Source organism: Zalophus californianus, chromosome 8, assembly GCF_009762305.2.
Source record: "Zalophus californianus isolate mZalCal1 chromosome 8, mZalCal1.pri.v2, whole genome shotgun sequence".
NCBI classification, from domain to species: Eukaryota; Metazoa; Chordata; class Mammalia; order Carnivora; family Otariidae; genus Zalophus; species Zalophus californianus.
Genome location: NC_045602.1, coordinates 60,547,175 through 60,562,639, shown reverse-complemented (window position 1 = coordinate 60,562,639; position 15,465 = coordinate 60,547,175). Strand labels below are relative to the sequence as shown.

Sequence of the window (15,465 nt, the reverse complement as noted above, 5' to 3'; positions counted from 1 at the left end):
AAGCAAGAGAGAGCTGGGCTGACTATACTAAAATCAAGTAAGACAGACTTTAAATTTTTAAAAGGCTACTGGAAAAAAAGAGACTTACCCCATTACCCAACAATCCCACTTCTGGGTATATAACCAAAAGAATTAAAAGCAGGATTTCAGGGGTGCCTGGCTGGCTCAGTCAGAAAAGGACGCAACTCTTGATCTTGGGGTCATGAGTTCGAGTCCCACAGGAGGTGTTGAGATTACATACATACATATACACATAAATAAGTAAATAAAAGTAGAATTTCAAAGAGATAGTTGCACACCTGTATTTGTTGGACCATTATTCACAACCATCAAAAAATGAAAGCAAAGTAAATGTCCACTGACAAATGACTGTGGCACATACATACAATGGAATGTAATTCAACCTTACAAGAATGGAAATTCTGTCACATGCTACAACATGGTGAACCACGAGGACATTATGCTGAATGAGATAAGCCAGTCACAGTAGGAGAAATACTACAGGATTCCACTAACGTGAATATAGAGTAGTCAAAACACTACAAACAATAGAATGGTGGCCATCAGCAGCTGAGAGTCAGAAGAATAGAGGAGTTGTCGTTGTTGTTCAATGACTTATTGGTTTTTTGTTTTCTTTTAATTTTTAAGTAAACTCTATGCCTAACGTGGGGCTCAAACTCATAACCCCAAGATCAAGAGTTGCATGTTTTGCCAGCCAGGTGCCCCTTTGTTATTCAATGAGTACAGTTTTGGAAGATGAAAAGGTTTTAGAGATCTGTTATACAACAATATGGATAGTCACTATCAGAACTTAAGAATGGTTCAGAGGGTAAAACTTACATGGTTTCCTTTTACAGTTAAGTCTTTTTTTAAAAACACTAACAAACAGTGATATAATTAATAAAAGGTTCCATACAAGGAGATATAACAATTATAAACATACTTTATAACTCAAAGCTAAAAGAACAGAAATAAAGATCAGAGCACAGACACATAAAATACAGATTAGAAAAACAATTCAGAAAATTAAGAAAACCAATAGTTGGTTCTTCTAAAAGATTATCATTTAGCTAGCTTGAAAAAAAAAAGGAAGAAGACAAATAGCTAAAAAATCAGAAATGCAAGTGCATTACCACCAAACTTACAGATTAAAAAAAATTTAACAGAATGCTATGAACAACAGTACACCAAAAAATTAGATAACCTAGAGGATTAGGATGAATTCCTTGCAAACTACCTATACTGACTCAAGAAGGAATAGAAAAGGTCAACAGTCCTGTAAGAGATTGAATCGGTAATCAAAAACCTCTCAAAAAGTACTAAAATACATGGCTTACCTGGGGAATTCTAACAAACATTTAATAAAAAATTAACACAAATCCTTCTCAAATCCTCCCCAAAAACTGAACAGAAGGAAATACTTCCTAACTCATTCTATGAGGCCAAAGTCTTCATAAGAATAGAAAATTACTAAGCAGTATTTCATAAATGACAAAATGTCCTCCAGAAACTATTAGCAAATCAAATCCAAGACCATACGGAAAGGATTATTCCCTATGACCAAGTAAGATTTATCCCAGGAATTCAAGTGTGGTTCAAAAAGCAAATTAGTCTAACACATCATTATTAATCAATGGAAAAAAGCCACATGGTCATCTTAACTGATGCAGAAAAGCTATCTGACAAAATCCAACACCCTTTCATAATAAAAATTCTTGGAACAACTCTTTAGCATGATAAAGGATATTTATGAAAACCCCACAGTTAACAGCATACTCAATGATAAATGACTGATTTTTCCCCTAGGATCAGGAACAAGATAAGGATGCTCACATTTATCACTGCTATTCAAAACTATACTGAAATTCTACCAGAGTTATTGGACTCCACCCCCCACAAAAAATTTAGTGCATCCAAATTAGAAAAGATGTGAAACTGTTTAAAAATGACACAATCTTATATACAGAAAAATCTATATATAAAAAGCTAGAACTAAAAATCAAATAGACAATGTTAAGAGTACAGATCAACAAGCAAAATTCAGCTATGTTTTCATATGCCAGCAATTACTTCTCTGACAAGGAATTAAAGATAGCAATTCCATTTACAATAGCATACAAAGAATAAAATACAATTGATCCTTGAACAACACAGGGGTTCAGGGCACTGATTCCCTGTGTGGTCAAAAAGCTGGGTATAGGGGTGCCTGGATGGCTCAGTCGTTGGGCGTCTGCCTTCGGCTCAGGTCGTGATCCCGGCGTCCTGGGATCGAGCCCCACATCGGGCTCCCTGCTCAGCGGGAAGCCTGCTTCTCCCTCTCCCACTCCCCCTCCTTGTGTTCCTGCTCTCTCTCTCTCTCTGTCAAATAAATAAATAAATAAATAAATAAATAAATAAATAAATAAAATCTTTAAAAAAAAAAAAAAAAAAGCTGGGTATAACCCTGACTCCCAAAAACATAACTATCAAAAGCTTATTGCTGACTCTAAGTCTAAACAAGAACAAAAGCGAAAAACCTAAACGAGAATACCAATAACATAAGCACTTAACACATATTTTTGTTATATATAATACATACTGTACTCTTACAATAAAATGTTAAGAAATTTTTAAGAGAAAATATACTTACAGTACTATACTGTATTTATTAAAAAAAAAACAAAAACCTACGTTTGTGGACCTAGGCAGTTCAAACCTGTGTTGTTCAAGGATCAACTGTACTCAAAAATGAGTCTAACCAAAGAGGTGAGGGATGCCTGAGTGGCTCACTCGGTTAAGCATCTGACTACAGCTCAGGTCAGGATCTCAGGGCCCTGGGATCGAGCCCTATGTGAGGCTCCATGCTCAGCAGGGAGTCTGCTTCTTTCCCTCTTCCTCTGTCCCTACCCCCGTTCATGCTCTCTCCCAAATAAATAAATAAAATCTTAAAAAAAAAAGAAGTGAAATACTTGTATACTGAAAACTACAAAACACTGCTCAAGGAAATTAAGGTTTAAATAAATGGAAAAACATCCCATGTTCATGGATAGAAAGACTAAACATGGTTAATATGTTAATACTACCCCAAAGCGATCTATACATTCAACACAAATCCCTTCAAAATTCTAAGAGTCTTTGGTCAGAAATGGAAAAGCCAATCCTCAAATTCAGAGGAAATTGCAAGGAGTTCTAAAAGCCAAAACAATCTTAAAAAACAAAAAACAAAAAACTGTGAAACCTACAAGAAAACAGTAATTAGAACAGTATGGTATTAGCAGAAGGACAGATATATAGACCAATGGAGTAGAACACCCAGAAATAAACTTTCACATAAATGGTCAACTCATTTTCAACAGTGCCAAGACCATTCAATGGAGAAAGGACAGTCTCTTGAACAACAGGTGCTGAGAAAACTGGATATTCACAAATTATTTACCTTACACCATATACAAAAATCAAGTCTAAATGGGTAAGAGACCTAAACTCATGAGATAAATACATAAAACTCTGCTAAGAAAACATTGGGGAGAATCTTCACATTTGATTTGACAATGGTTTCATCACTAGAACACCAAAAACACAGGCAACAAAAACAACAGATAGTTGAAATTCATCAAAATCAAGACTTTTTTGTGCATCGAAGGATACTTGATCATTATTTTAAGTAAGCTCTACGCCCAAGCTGAGGCTTGATCTCACCACCCCCAAGATAAAGAGTCCCATGCTCTACCAACTGAGCCAGCCAGGTGCCTCAGTATCTAAGGATACTTTAAAGAAAGAAAAAGAAAATTCACAGTAGTTGGAGAAAATATATGTAAATTTTATCTGGTAGGGAATTAACATCCAGAAGGTAAAAAAGTAGTATTAAACTTAACAAAAAACTCCCAACAAACCAATTCAAAAAAAGGGCAAAGGACCTGAATAGACATTTCTCAAAAAAAGATATACAAATGGCCAGTTAGCCCATGAAAGGGTGCTCAAGTCATTAGTCATTAGGAAATGCAAATAGATGCAAATTTAAGCCACAGAGCGGTATCACCACACTCCTACTAGAATGACTACATTTTTATTTATTTAAAATATGGACCATTTCATGAATGTGAGTGTCATCCTTGTACAGGGCCATGCCAATCATTTTAGTATATGAGCTGCTGAAGCATGCACCTAAATCTTTTTTCTAAAGGCAAGTAACAAGTTTTGGCAAGGATGGTAAAATACTGCAGTCACTGTCGAAAAGTTTGGTAGTAAGTGAAAAGATTAAACAATTACCGTATGACCCAACAATTCTTTTTTTTTTTTTCTTATTAAGAGAGAGAGCACGCGCTCATGAACATGTGCAGCAGGAGGGCGATCCCAAGCAGGATTCATGCCCAGTGCAGAGCCCAACATGGAGCTCAATTTCACAGCCCTGAGATCATGACCCAAGCCAAAATCAAGAGTCAGACGCTGAACCAACTGAGCCACCCAGGCACCCTTATGACCCAGGAGTTCTAACCCAAGTATATACACAGAAGAACTGAAAGCAGGGACTCAAACATATGCTGTACAGCCACGTTCATAGAAGCATTATTCACAATAAATAGCCAAAAGAAGCAACTCAGATGTCCATGCATGTAGAAATGAAAACACTAGGGGTGCCTGGGTGGCTTGGTCAGTTGAGCATCTGACTCTTGGTGTCAGCTCTGGTCATGATCGCATGGGTTGTGGGATCAAGCTGCTTTGAGATTCTCTCCCTCTGCCCCTCCCCACACACTCTCTCTCTTTCTCTTTCTCTCTCTCTCAAATAAATAAATACTCTTAAAAAAAAAAAAGAAATACATTAAATGTAGTATATACAAACCATGGAATATTTGGCCATAAAAAGAAAACTTTTATATATGTGATAACAGGGATAACCCTCAATAACACTGTGTGTAGTAAGTCAAATATTTTATGATTCTACTTAAGTGAGTGAGGTACCTAAAATAGGCATATTCATATAGACAGAATGTAGAATATAGGAAACCAAGAGCTTAGGGGAGGGAAAAATTGACAATTATTGTTTAATGGGTACAGAATTTTTGTTGGAGATGGTGTCAAAGTCTTGGATACAGACCGTGGTGATGGTTACACTACACTAAATTTATTTATGGCATTGAACTGTACAGTTACTAATGGTTAAAATGGTAAATTTTACGTTAATATTTATATATTTGTATCACAATAAAAAAAATAATGAAGAAAATAAGAGAAAAAAGTAAATATATGTGTTAAAAGGCATCATCCCAAAACTCAAACTACTAATCAGGTCTACTACAAGGTTTTGAGGGGAAGTAAGAGCGGCTTTCGTATCTTACATCCAGTCAAACACTTCAAGTACAAAGAAAACAGACATCTCAAGTATGTAGTACCCCAGAATAAAACATCCATAAATTTCTCTTTAGGGAAAACAAAGGCTACTCAGTGATATCCACAAGAATAAATACTCATTAATTCTGGAATGAAAGAAACAGAAATGAGGAAAAAGGACTGGTGGTGAGTGATATACTTAAATACAAAATTAGCACTAAACAACTGTAGAAATTATGGTTCTACTGTAGAATTTAAAACATAATTTGATAAAGCACAAATAATACAGTGAAAACAGGGAAGTAGAAAATGAGAAAAGATAAATAATGAGAATTCTCTCATCTTCTGTGGAAGAGAATCAATCACTGTAATTTAGAATGAAAAGAAACAAACCCATAAAGAAAATGAGAGTTAATAACAGATACTAGATATCAACAAACTTCTAAAAGACTAAAATGAAGGGAATGCATTTTAAAATGTACAGGTAGAGAAGGGTATAGCTCAGAGTAATTTGTGAGTGAGAAGCAGAGGAGGTAAGTTAACCTTCCACTGTAACTAGGGAAGATACTGGACTCATAGACCTAGATCTGATGGACAGCAGGAGATATGGAAATAAAAACACAGGATTTCACTGAATACTCTTAATAACTGTATTTGTTAGCCATGAGTCAGAAAAATACGAACAGCCAACTTATTTATTCTACCCATCCATCAGGGCTCTCCCCTGGGTAAAAAATTATACAAAACCATGCTTTTAAGCACAGATACTAGTATCCCTTTTCACTCTCTTTTAGAAGTTCCACAGGCAGAAAGCCTACTGACTCTAATGAGAAAAATATGAGTTGTTTTACCATTACTACGTCTGAAAATGTTTCCAAACAGGAGTCGCACTTGAGACAGCTCTAATAAAAAAATATTTCACAACAGCCAAGAATACCCAGACCACTTACCTAGTCATCTTTCCTAAATATAAACGGGTAACAAAGGCATACATGAAGACACCCAACAACATAAAAAAGAACACAGCTCATGTTAAACTCCTAAAAAGGCAGGAAGGAAAGAATTCAAATCTCTAAGATAAAACACAGAAGGATATTACAGTGCCCAGATTCTAACTCAAGTAGAGTCATAACTTCACATGCTAGCAGCAGGTCTCATAAAGCAGTAATCTAAATGTGTATACAAGTACACATGCTGAAGCTAATAAGCACTCATATGGGAAGTAAAAAGCTTCTAAAATTAGTCATCACTAATCCTTTTGAGAATCTAATGACAATTATGTGCATAAAGCACATCTGAATCAGATGACATTTAAGTCCTACTAAATCCTAGAGAATCGGACTTTTGTCATTGACACAAAGATCTCTCCCCAAAAACTTAGCTCCATATTAAGATAAAATTATTGTATCAGTAATTTACATGCATTTACACAAACGTTTAAATCTGGAAAGCATTTAACAATATATTCTAATAGAATGCAAGGATTCTGAAGGTATTTTTTGATGTCCTATGACTAAAACATTTTACAGTGAAAGGGTCTGTAGAGGGAAATATAAAGGTAACCAAATCAAACCAGAATAGGTAACTTTAAATGGTAGAGTCATTTAAATGTCAAAATATTTACTTTATATACTAGTCTCTGTATTTATTGAGAAACTAATATACGCACGTAAAAGTTTCAAAGTTCACATAAGCATAGACAATAAAAAGGAAGTCTTCCATCCATCCCAGATCACTTACCCACAAATAAACCTATTAAAATTTCTTCTATATTTTTCCAAATAGTTCCAGGCATTCATAAGCACACACTGCATGTATATACATGTAATATATATACATATATATTATAGATGCATCCTCTTTTATAACTGTCTAAATACACATTGGGAAAATACACCATATACATGGGATTTTCTCTCAATAAAAGATTTATTACCTATGCAGCGTTTAGTAAAACTGTTTCTTACATATTGTTCCACATGAACACAATACAGCACCTTCAGTCCTTCTCATGACTACAAAGGATACTATTATATGAATTTCCCAAAACTTATTAAAATAGTCCTACAGTGACATTCCTTTTCTGCTATATGGTCAATGCTGTAGCGAACATCCTCATGTACATGTATATACAGAATTACAGAAATAGAACTGCTATATTGCTTCCCAAAAGCTATACCACACTGTGGTCAATATAATGCATTACTAAACATAATGGGAATTACCCAAGAAATGAAAATGCCATTACAATATTTGAACTTACATTTAATTACAAAGATAAGTATTTTTCAAATATTTATAAATACTTTTTCTATCAATTTCAGATCCATTTGTCACTTTTGTCTATTTTCTCCTTGGATTCCAATATAAGAGTTACGGTACAAACAATGAAAAAAGCAGCAGCCAATTACTATGAGTGAAGTGTGTGCGCGCACGCGCGTGTGTGTGTGTGCGTGTATCTCAGGGAGCAAAGTGACCTCAAAAACTTAACTCCACATGGGAGGAAAAAAGACTAAGGTAAAACTGTATGAAACTAACCAACTCCAGACTTTGAAATTAATTATATTTAGTGCTCAAATTCTTAAAAAACTCAAAATGTAAAAATTCCTGATCATTCTAAATTTGTGGTAGCTTCAGAAGTAAAGTAGTAACAAACTGCAGAAAGTCCCAATTAAATTAACCCTGAAAATATACTTATTTTACATAGTTAATCTTTTATAGATATTTTAAGTTTTTGCAAACTGTATCACAGATTATGCCACAATTTTTAATTATTCCCTTACTAGGTCACTTAAACTTCTTGCTAGGGCAAAATGCTAAAACCTTTAACAGGTCATACTACCAGTTATCAATCTGATGAACCTCAGTTTCAATAAAGAATGCTCCACTATTCCTAGCTATTTATTCTGTAATGATACACTTACCATTATTCTCCTATTCTCCTAGTCTTGCTCTGAACAAAATAAAAATTTTAAATCTACTAAAATGCATAAAATTTTCAGAAAATTATGAAAGAAAATTTCCCTTTGTTCTGGAAGTGCTTCTTTAATTTACTGAAATGACAGTAATGTATAAATATACAGTATTAAATATGGGAAGTAAAAAAAAGTATTGAAAAATTACCACAACCATCTAAGACGTAAGGTCTTGAGACACACAATTATTATCAAAAATTTGAAACTGTTCATATAAAAAGTTTATGAATATATGAAGTAATCAACTATAATGGGAGAAAGAGAAATATAATGGACAAAGTATAATGGGAGAAATGACTATTATTATAGCAATAATAAATATAACTGAAATTCCTAGGAATAAGCTTAATATAAAGTAAAACTTATATACAAAGAACTTTAAAAATTTTTTTCTTTTTTTTTAAAGATTTTATTTATTTATTTGAGAGAGAACGAGAGATAGAGAGCATGAGAGGGAAGAGGGTCAGAGGGAGAAGCAGACTCCCTGCTGAGCAGGGAGCCCGATGTGGGACTCGATCCCGGGACTCCAGGATCATGACCTGAGCCGAAGGCAGTTGCTTAACCAACTGAGCCACCCAGGCGCCCCAAGAACTTTAAAATTTTGAATGACACAAAAGAAAATAAACAGTGTTAAGCTTTGGACAGGAAGACAACTTGGATTCTCTTCAAATTCACATTACAATTAAAATTACAATATTTTTAAAGAATAAGTCAATGCTAATATTTACATGAAAAAACAGAAAAAATCTTTTTTTTTTAAGATTTTATTTATTTGTCAGAGAGAGAGAGAGCACAAGCAGAACTGCAAAGCAGAGCAGGCAGAGGGAGAAGCAGGCTCCCTGCTGAGCAAGGAGCCCAACACAGAACTCGATCCCAGGACTCTGGGATCACGACCTGAGCTGAAGGCAGATGCTTAACCAACTGAGCCACTCAGGCATTCCCAGAAAAATTATTTAAAAATATATAAAAAAGAACCAGCCCTGCCAGATATGAACAAATACTCAAAAAAAAAAAAGTATAGATATTAGTATAAACCCATGATCAGCAAATGTTTTCTTAAAGGACCAGACAGTAAATGTTTCAGGATTTAAAGTGGTAAGTATTACATATACTATATAAATATACAAGCACTATACTCTGCCACTGCAGTATGAAAGTAGCCACAGGCAGTATGTCAAAGAAAGTACAAGGCTATGTTGCAAAAAATATTTACAAAATGAAGTGGCCGGCCCAAAAGCCTTGTTTACCAAGCCAAAAGTTTACCAATCCCTGGTATACAGATCATGACTGGATATACTGATAGGTCAGTCTACAGACTCCAGAAACTGACCTAGTCAAAATGAAACTGGTACCTCAATTCAATAAGGAAAAGAAGAATTACTGAACAAGTGGAATGGGGACAACTACATAACAAAAAAATGGGGTAAAAAGTTAAGATAAATGACATCCTGAACCAAGAAAAACTCCAAATGGATCAAAGACTAAAATATAGGGTCACCAGGGTGGCCCAGTGAGTTAAGCATCTGCCTTCGGCTCAGGTCATGAATGATCCCAGAGTCCTGGGATCAAACCCCATGTCGGGCTCTCTGCTCAGAGAGGAGGCTGCTTCTCCCTCACCCTCTGCCTTTCTGCACCACCCCCACCCCTGCTCATGCTTTCTCTCTCTCTCTAGCTCTCTCTCAAATAAAATCTTAAAAAAAAAAAAAGACTAAAATATAAAACTGAAACAAGAAGGAACTAAAGGAGAACTTTCTTAGAACTCTGGAGTGGAAAAGGCATTTCACACCATAAGACAAAATCCACAGGACATAAAAAAAAATCCAACCACAAGTCTGAAACCACAAACTTGAAACTGAACACCAAAAACCACCTTAAGCAAAAGACATCAAAGTAGAAAATAGTTATAACTCTTAACACAGACACAAGTCCAATTTCACTGATATATAAAGGTCTCCTACAAAAAGAACAAGTAAAATCACTGATAAATGACAAAGAATATCAACAGACACTCCCAGTAAAGGGAAAAAAAATGGCTCTTAAACATAAGATTTGCAATTTGATTCACATAAACAAAATGAAAATTTCAAATACACATTTCACCCATCAGTGTAGCAAATATCAAGAAGTGTAAGGACACAACATAGGAAGATGAGGAAAAACAGGCATTATCACACCATTATGTACCACAAGTAAACCGAACAGATGCTTTAATCAAACAATTCTCCTTAAAAGATAAATCTTTTGCACATAGATGAAATGAACATGTTAAAACTTATTTTAGCATTGTTTATAACAGAAAAGATTGGGAAAAAAATAATGCCTATGAATGGGAATTGGTTAAATAAATTATCATACATGCATGTACTGAAACACTATGACCGCTTTAAAACACTGGTGTTTTATATATTGATATGCAATAATCCTGATGATAAATAAAGTGAAAAAAAGCCAAGTCCACTTAGTATGCAACATTTGTAATAAAGATGACAAGAAAATAAGCTTTCAAGTTAGCTATTTATGTAGAAAATCTATGATGCACCTTAGAAGAATGGTATTCCTGGGAAACAGGGACAGGAGGCAGAATACATAACATATATTTCATATTTATTTTTTGGATTTTGAACCATGTAGACATATGCTTATTCAAAAAACTAGAGAAAACAGTATAGGAGGAAAGAAGAATACCAATACAACATTCAGGATAGAAAGGTTTACTATATCAACAAAAAAATAATAGGTAAATGTCTCTTAATAAACCAAGATGGTTTCATGTAGAACGTCCAGTTGACTGACTCTCATTTCCTTCAATTCTACCCGTAATATAATAAGACATAGATTGTCAAGCCAGACTCCACAGATTCCATGCCAACTTTCTCTATGTCTCAGTTTCTTTAGCTATAAATTTAGGATAAGAGAACTTACCTGATAAGGGAATAAAACACTTAGAACAAATAATAAGGAAGCACTTAATAAATGTGTGCTTTTAATATTACCTGTGCTGCAGCCCAAATGCAATCAATATGCTGAGTACTCAGTCTCCCTTCCGCTGCCAAGAAGTTCAAAATCACTTGGCACTGTTTGATAATCTGGAAAAGAAAAACTTATTATAGCTAATTTTCTAAAGTATTCTTCTCTTAATAGAGCACAGAAGTCATGTAATTGTCCACAAACCTCAATATGTAAATTTGGTCCAAATATATGCTCTACCACATTGTTGCTTATAAGCCAGTCTGCAAGTTCTTTTGCAATGGACCTAAAGTCAAAAATAAAAACAGTTAACACATCAAAAAAAGATTAGTAACATTTTTCCCCAAGCCAAAAAGGCAGATTCAGTTGAAAACCTAAATGTTTTTTAAAGGTGAGTTTATTTAATTATTAAGTAGGCTCCATGCCCAATGTGGAGCTTGAACTCATGACCCTGAGATCAAGAGTCACATGCTACATGCTCCACCATCTGAGCCAGCCAGGTGCCCCACAAAACTTAAATTTGACCACAAACAAATTATAAAGAAGTGATTATAAACAATTAACTGGTTAGAATACCACAGAGGATAATTAAAAGAGTGGTGCCTGAGTAGCCTACGCAGTGGGTTGGTTGTCTTGACTCTGGGCTTTGGTTGGGGTCATGATCTCAGGGTCGTGGGACTGAGCCCTGGGTTGGGCTCCACACTCCACAGGGAGTCTGCTTGAGATTCTGTCTCCCTCTCCCGCTCGTGCTCTCTCTCTCTCTAAAATAAATAAATCTTAATTAAAAAACTAAAAGAAATGGTAATACTGCCTGAATTTATAAACAAGCAAAGACGAATATGGAAAGATAAGGAGTACACAGGTGAAAATACCAAGTGTAACAATAAGCAACATATTTTCTCATTCTAAGACTTTGCCTTTCCACTTTTTAATTTCCACAGTAGACATTTCAGCATTCAGGGAAGGTTTCCCAATATGCCCTCTACAATAAGATAACATCAGAAAAATAGGTTACCAAAAGGGGTTAAAAAAAAAAAAAAAAAAGAATTCTCAAAGCCAAACTGAAAGTCCCCTGCCTGGTATTAATAAAGTGATTAAGGTGATTAAGTTATCCCTATATATCAACTGATTGTGCAGAACAACTCAGTTACATTGACCAACATCTCATTCTTCATTTCAAAAAGTAAACATCTTACAACACTTGTAGATTACCCTTCATTTTTTAAGAAGAGCTACCAATTCTCTTTTAGAATTAATAACTCACTGGCATAGAAGTTAACCTATTTTATTAGTTTTACCAATAAGGTAGTGTGAGTTTATCAGTTGTCATTTACACCTTTGAGACATACATGACATAATATACTGAACACACTTAAAGTACACAGTTTGAGGAATTTAAGCTTTAGTATACATCTATGAATTCATCACTACCATCAAGGTAACAAACATATACGTTAACCCAAAAAGTATTTTTAAGCCCCTGTCATCCATCCCTTTTCCAGTCCCCACAACCACACTCCTCAGTGATCTGCTTTGTTATTGTAGTTTCATTTTCTAGAATTTCATGTGTAAAAAAAGATATACTATGTAATTTTTTTTTAATCTGGCTTCTTTCACTCAGCATAATTTCTCTATTTTGCTTCATTTACAAATATCCCATTGTTTTAAGTTCTGATAATTATGAATAAAGCTGCTATAAACATCTGTGTGCAGGCTTTTGTGTAGACGTAAGTTTTCAACTTCTCTGGGTAAATATCAGGGAGCACAACTGCGAGGCCTATGATAAGAGTATGTTGAGTTTTATAAGAAACTGCCAAACTGCCTTCCAAAGTGGAATGCACTCCCATCAGCAATAGATGAGAATTCTTGTTGCTCCACATCCTTGTCAGCAATTGGTGTTATCAGTATTCTGAATGTTGACTATTCTAATAGACGTGCAGTGGAATTCCATGATGTTTTAATTTGCATTTCCCTGACAAAAGAGGATATAGGGCATCTTTTCACACACTTGTCATCTGGGTATCTTCTATTGGCAAGACGGCTGAGAAAATCTTTGGCATACTATTTTTAATCAGATTGTTCATGTACTTAGTTAAATTTCATGATTCTCTGTAAATTCTGGATAACAGTCCTTCATTAGACGTATCTTTTGCAAATATTTTTCCCCCTGCCTATGGCTGGCTATCTTCTCATTCTCTTGACATTATCTTTCACAGAGCACAAGTTTTTAAATTTTAATGAACTCCAGCTTATCAATTCTTTCTTTCATGGATCATGGTGTTGTATCCAAAAGGTCAGTGCCATACACAAGGTCATCTAGGTTTTTTTCCTATCTGCTAGGAGTGATATAGTTTTGCATTTTATGTTTATGTGTATATTTTGAATTAGTTTTTATGAAGTGTATGAGGTCTGTGTCTAGATTCCTTCTTTTGCATGTGGTTGTCCAATTGCTTCAATGCTGAAAAGACTATCTTTGCTTCATGGTATTGCCTTTTCTTTTCTGACAAGGATCAACTAACTGTACTTATATGGTCTATTTCTGAGCTCTCTATTCTGTTCCATTGATCTGTGTCACCAATACCACATTGTCTTGATTACTGCAATGTTACAGTACATCTTAAAGATGGGCAGCATCAGTCCTCCAACTTTATTCTTTTTCTTTCAATATTGTTTTGGCTATTATGTGTCTTCTGTCTGTTCAAATAAACATTAGAGTTATTTTGTTGATATCCAGAAAATAACCTGCCAGGATTTTCACTGAGATTTCAATGAATTTATAGATCAAAGTTGGGAAGAACTGTTATCTTTACATTTTCACATGTTCTATCCATAAAAATGGAATCTCTCTCCATTTACTTAGTTTTTTGGTATCTTTCATCAGAGTTTTACAATTTTCCTCATAGAAATTTAACAAAATATGAAGATCTATACCCAAGTATTTCACTTTTATACTGCTGACATAAATGGTATTGTATTTTAAATTTCAAATTTCAGGGGTACCTAGGGGGCTCAGTCAGTTAAGCATCTGACTTCAGTTCACGTCATGATCTCAGGGTCCTGGGATCAAGCCCCGCACTGGGCTCCCCACTCAGTGGGGAGTCTGCTTGTCCCTCTGCCCCACCCTGCTCATGCTATTATTTTTTAAAAATAAATTTCAAATTTCATGTGTTCAATACTGATATATAGAAAAGAAAATGAGTTTTCATCAACTTTGTATCCTGTAACCTTGCTGTCTTCACTAGGTTCCATGAGTCTGTCAATTCTTTCAGATTTTCTATATAGATGATCATGTCATCTCCAATCAAAGACCAATTTCTTTCTTCCCAATCGGTGTAACTTTTATCTCCCTTCCTTGCCTTACTGCATTAGGTAGGATTCCAGTACAATATTGAAAGACATGGTATGAGAGGGAACACACTTTCCTTGCTCCTGATCAGAAAACCTGAGGTTCTATTAATATGATGTTACCTGTATGTTCTTTATCAAGTTGAGGAAGTTCCCCTCTATTCCTAATTTACTGAGAGTTTTTATCTTAAGTGTTCGAGTTTGCCAAATGCTTTTTCTTTATCTATTCATATGATTATGTGATTTTTCTTCCTTAACCTGTTGATGTGATGGATTACATGAAATGAACCAGACTTGCATACCTGAGATAAAACTCACTTGGTTGTGGCATATAGTTCTTTTTATACATTGTTGGATTTGATTCGCTTCTATTTTATGAAGATTTTTGCATCTATGTTCATGAGACATACTAGTCTATAGTTTTCTTACATGTCTTTGTCTGGTTTTGGTATTAGGGTAACTTCTTAAATTCCTTCTTTAAATATTAGGTAGAATTCACCAGTGAACACATATGGGCCTGGTGCTTTCTGTTTTGCAAAGTCAGTAATTCTTTTTAAAGGTGGGGGGGGCAGAAGAGAGAGGATCTTAAGCAGGCATGGAGATCAATAATACAGTCGGACATTTAGCCAACTGAGCCACCCAGGAACCCCAGCAAAGACAATAATTCTTAATTCAACTTCTTTAATAGTTACAGGCTTCTTCAGATTGCCTATTTCTTTAAAAACATTTTTAAGTGGCTATTTAATGAAAAAAGTAGTGATAAGTATATTCTGAGTGAAAGAAAACAGCCTTCAAAATACGACGTGCCATGAGAGCTCCCATATCTTTCCATCTACATGAATTATACATAGAAAAACTGAAAAGATGAAAT

General features: G+C 34.8%; 1 protein-coding gene across 9 annotated transcripts in view; it reads right to left on the bottom strand.

The window, feature by feature from the left end:
- Positions 1-15,465, bottom strand: part of USP34 (ubiquitin specific peptidase 34) — a 267,250-nt gene that overhangs the window by 147,228 nt on the left and 104,557 nt on the right. For all 9 annotated transcript variants that reach the window (XR_003524622.1, XM_027621741.1, XM_027621744.1 and 6 more), the window contains exons 9-10: positions 11,454-11,535; positions 11,276-11,368 (exon numbers count right to left, since the gene is read on the bottom strand). Coding sequence is in view for 8 of the 9 variants with exons in the window: in XM_027621741.1 (XP_027477542.1) it covers positions 11,276-11,368; positions 11,454-11,535 (175 nt within the window). In the remaining variant the exon portion in view is untranslated. The remainder of the gene's footprint in view (positions 1-11,275; positions 11,369-11,453; positions 11,536-15,465) is intronic.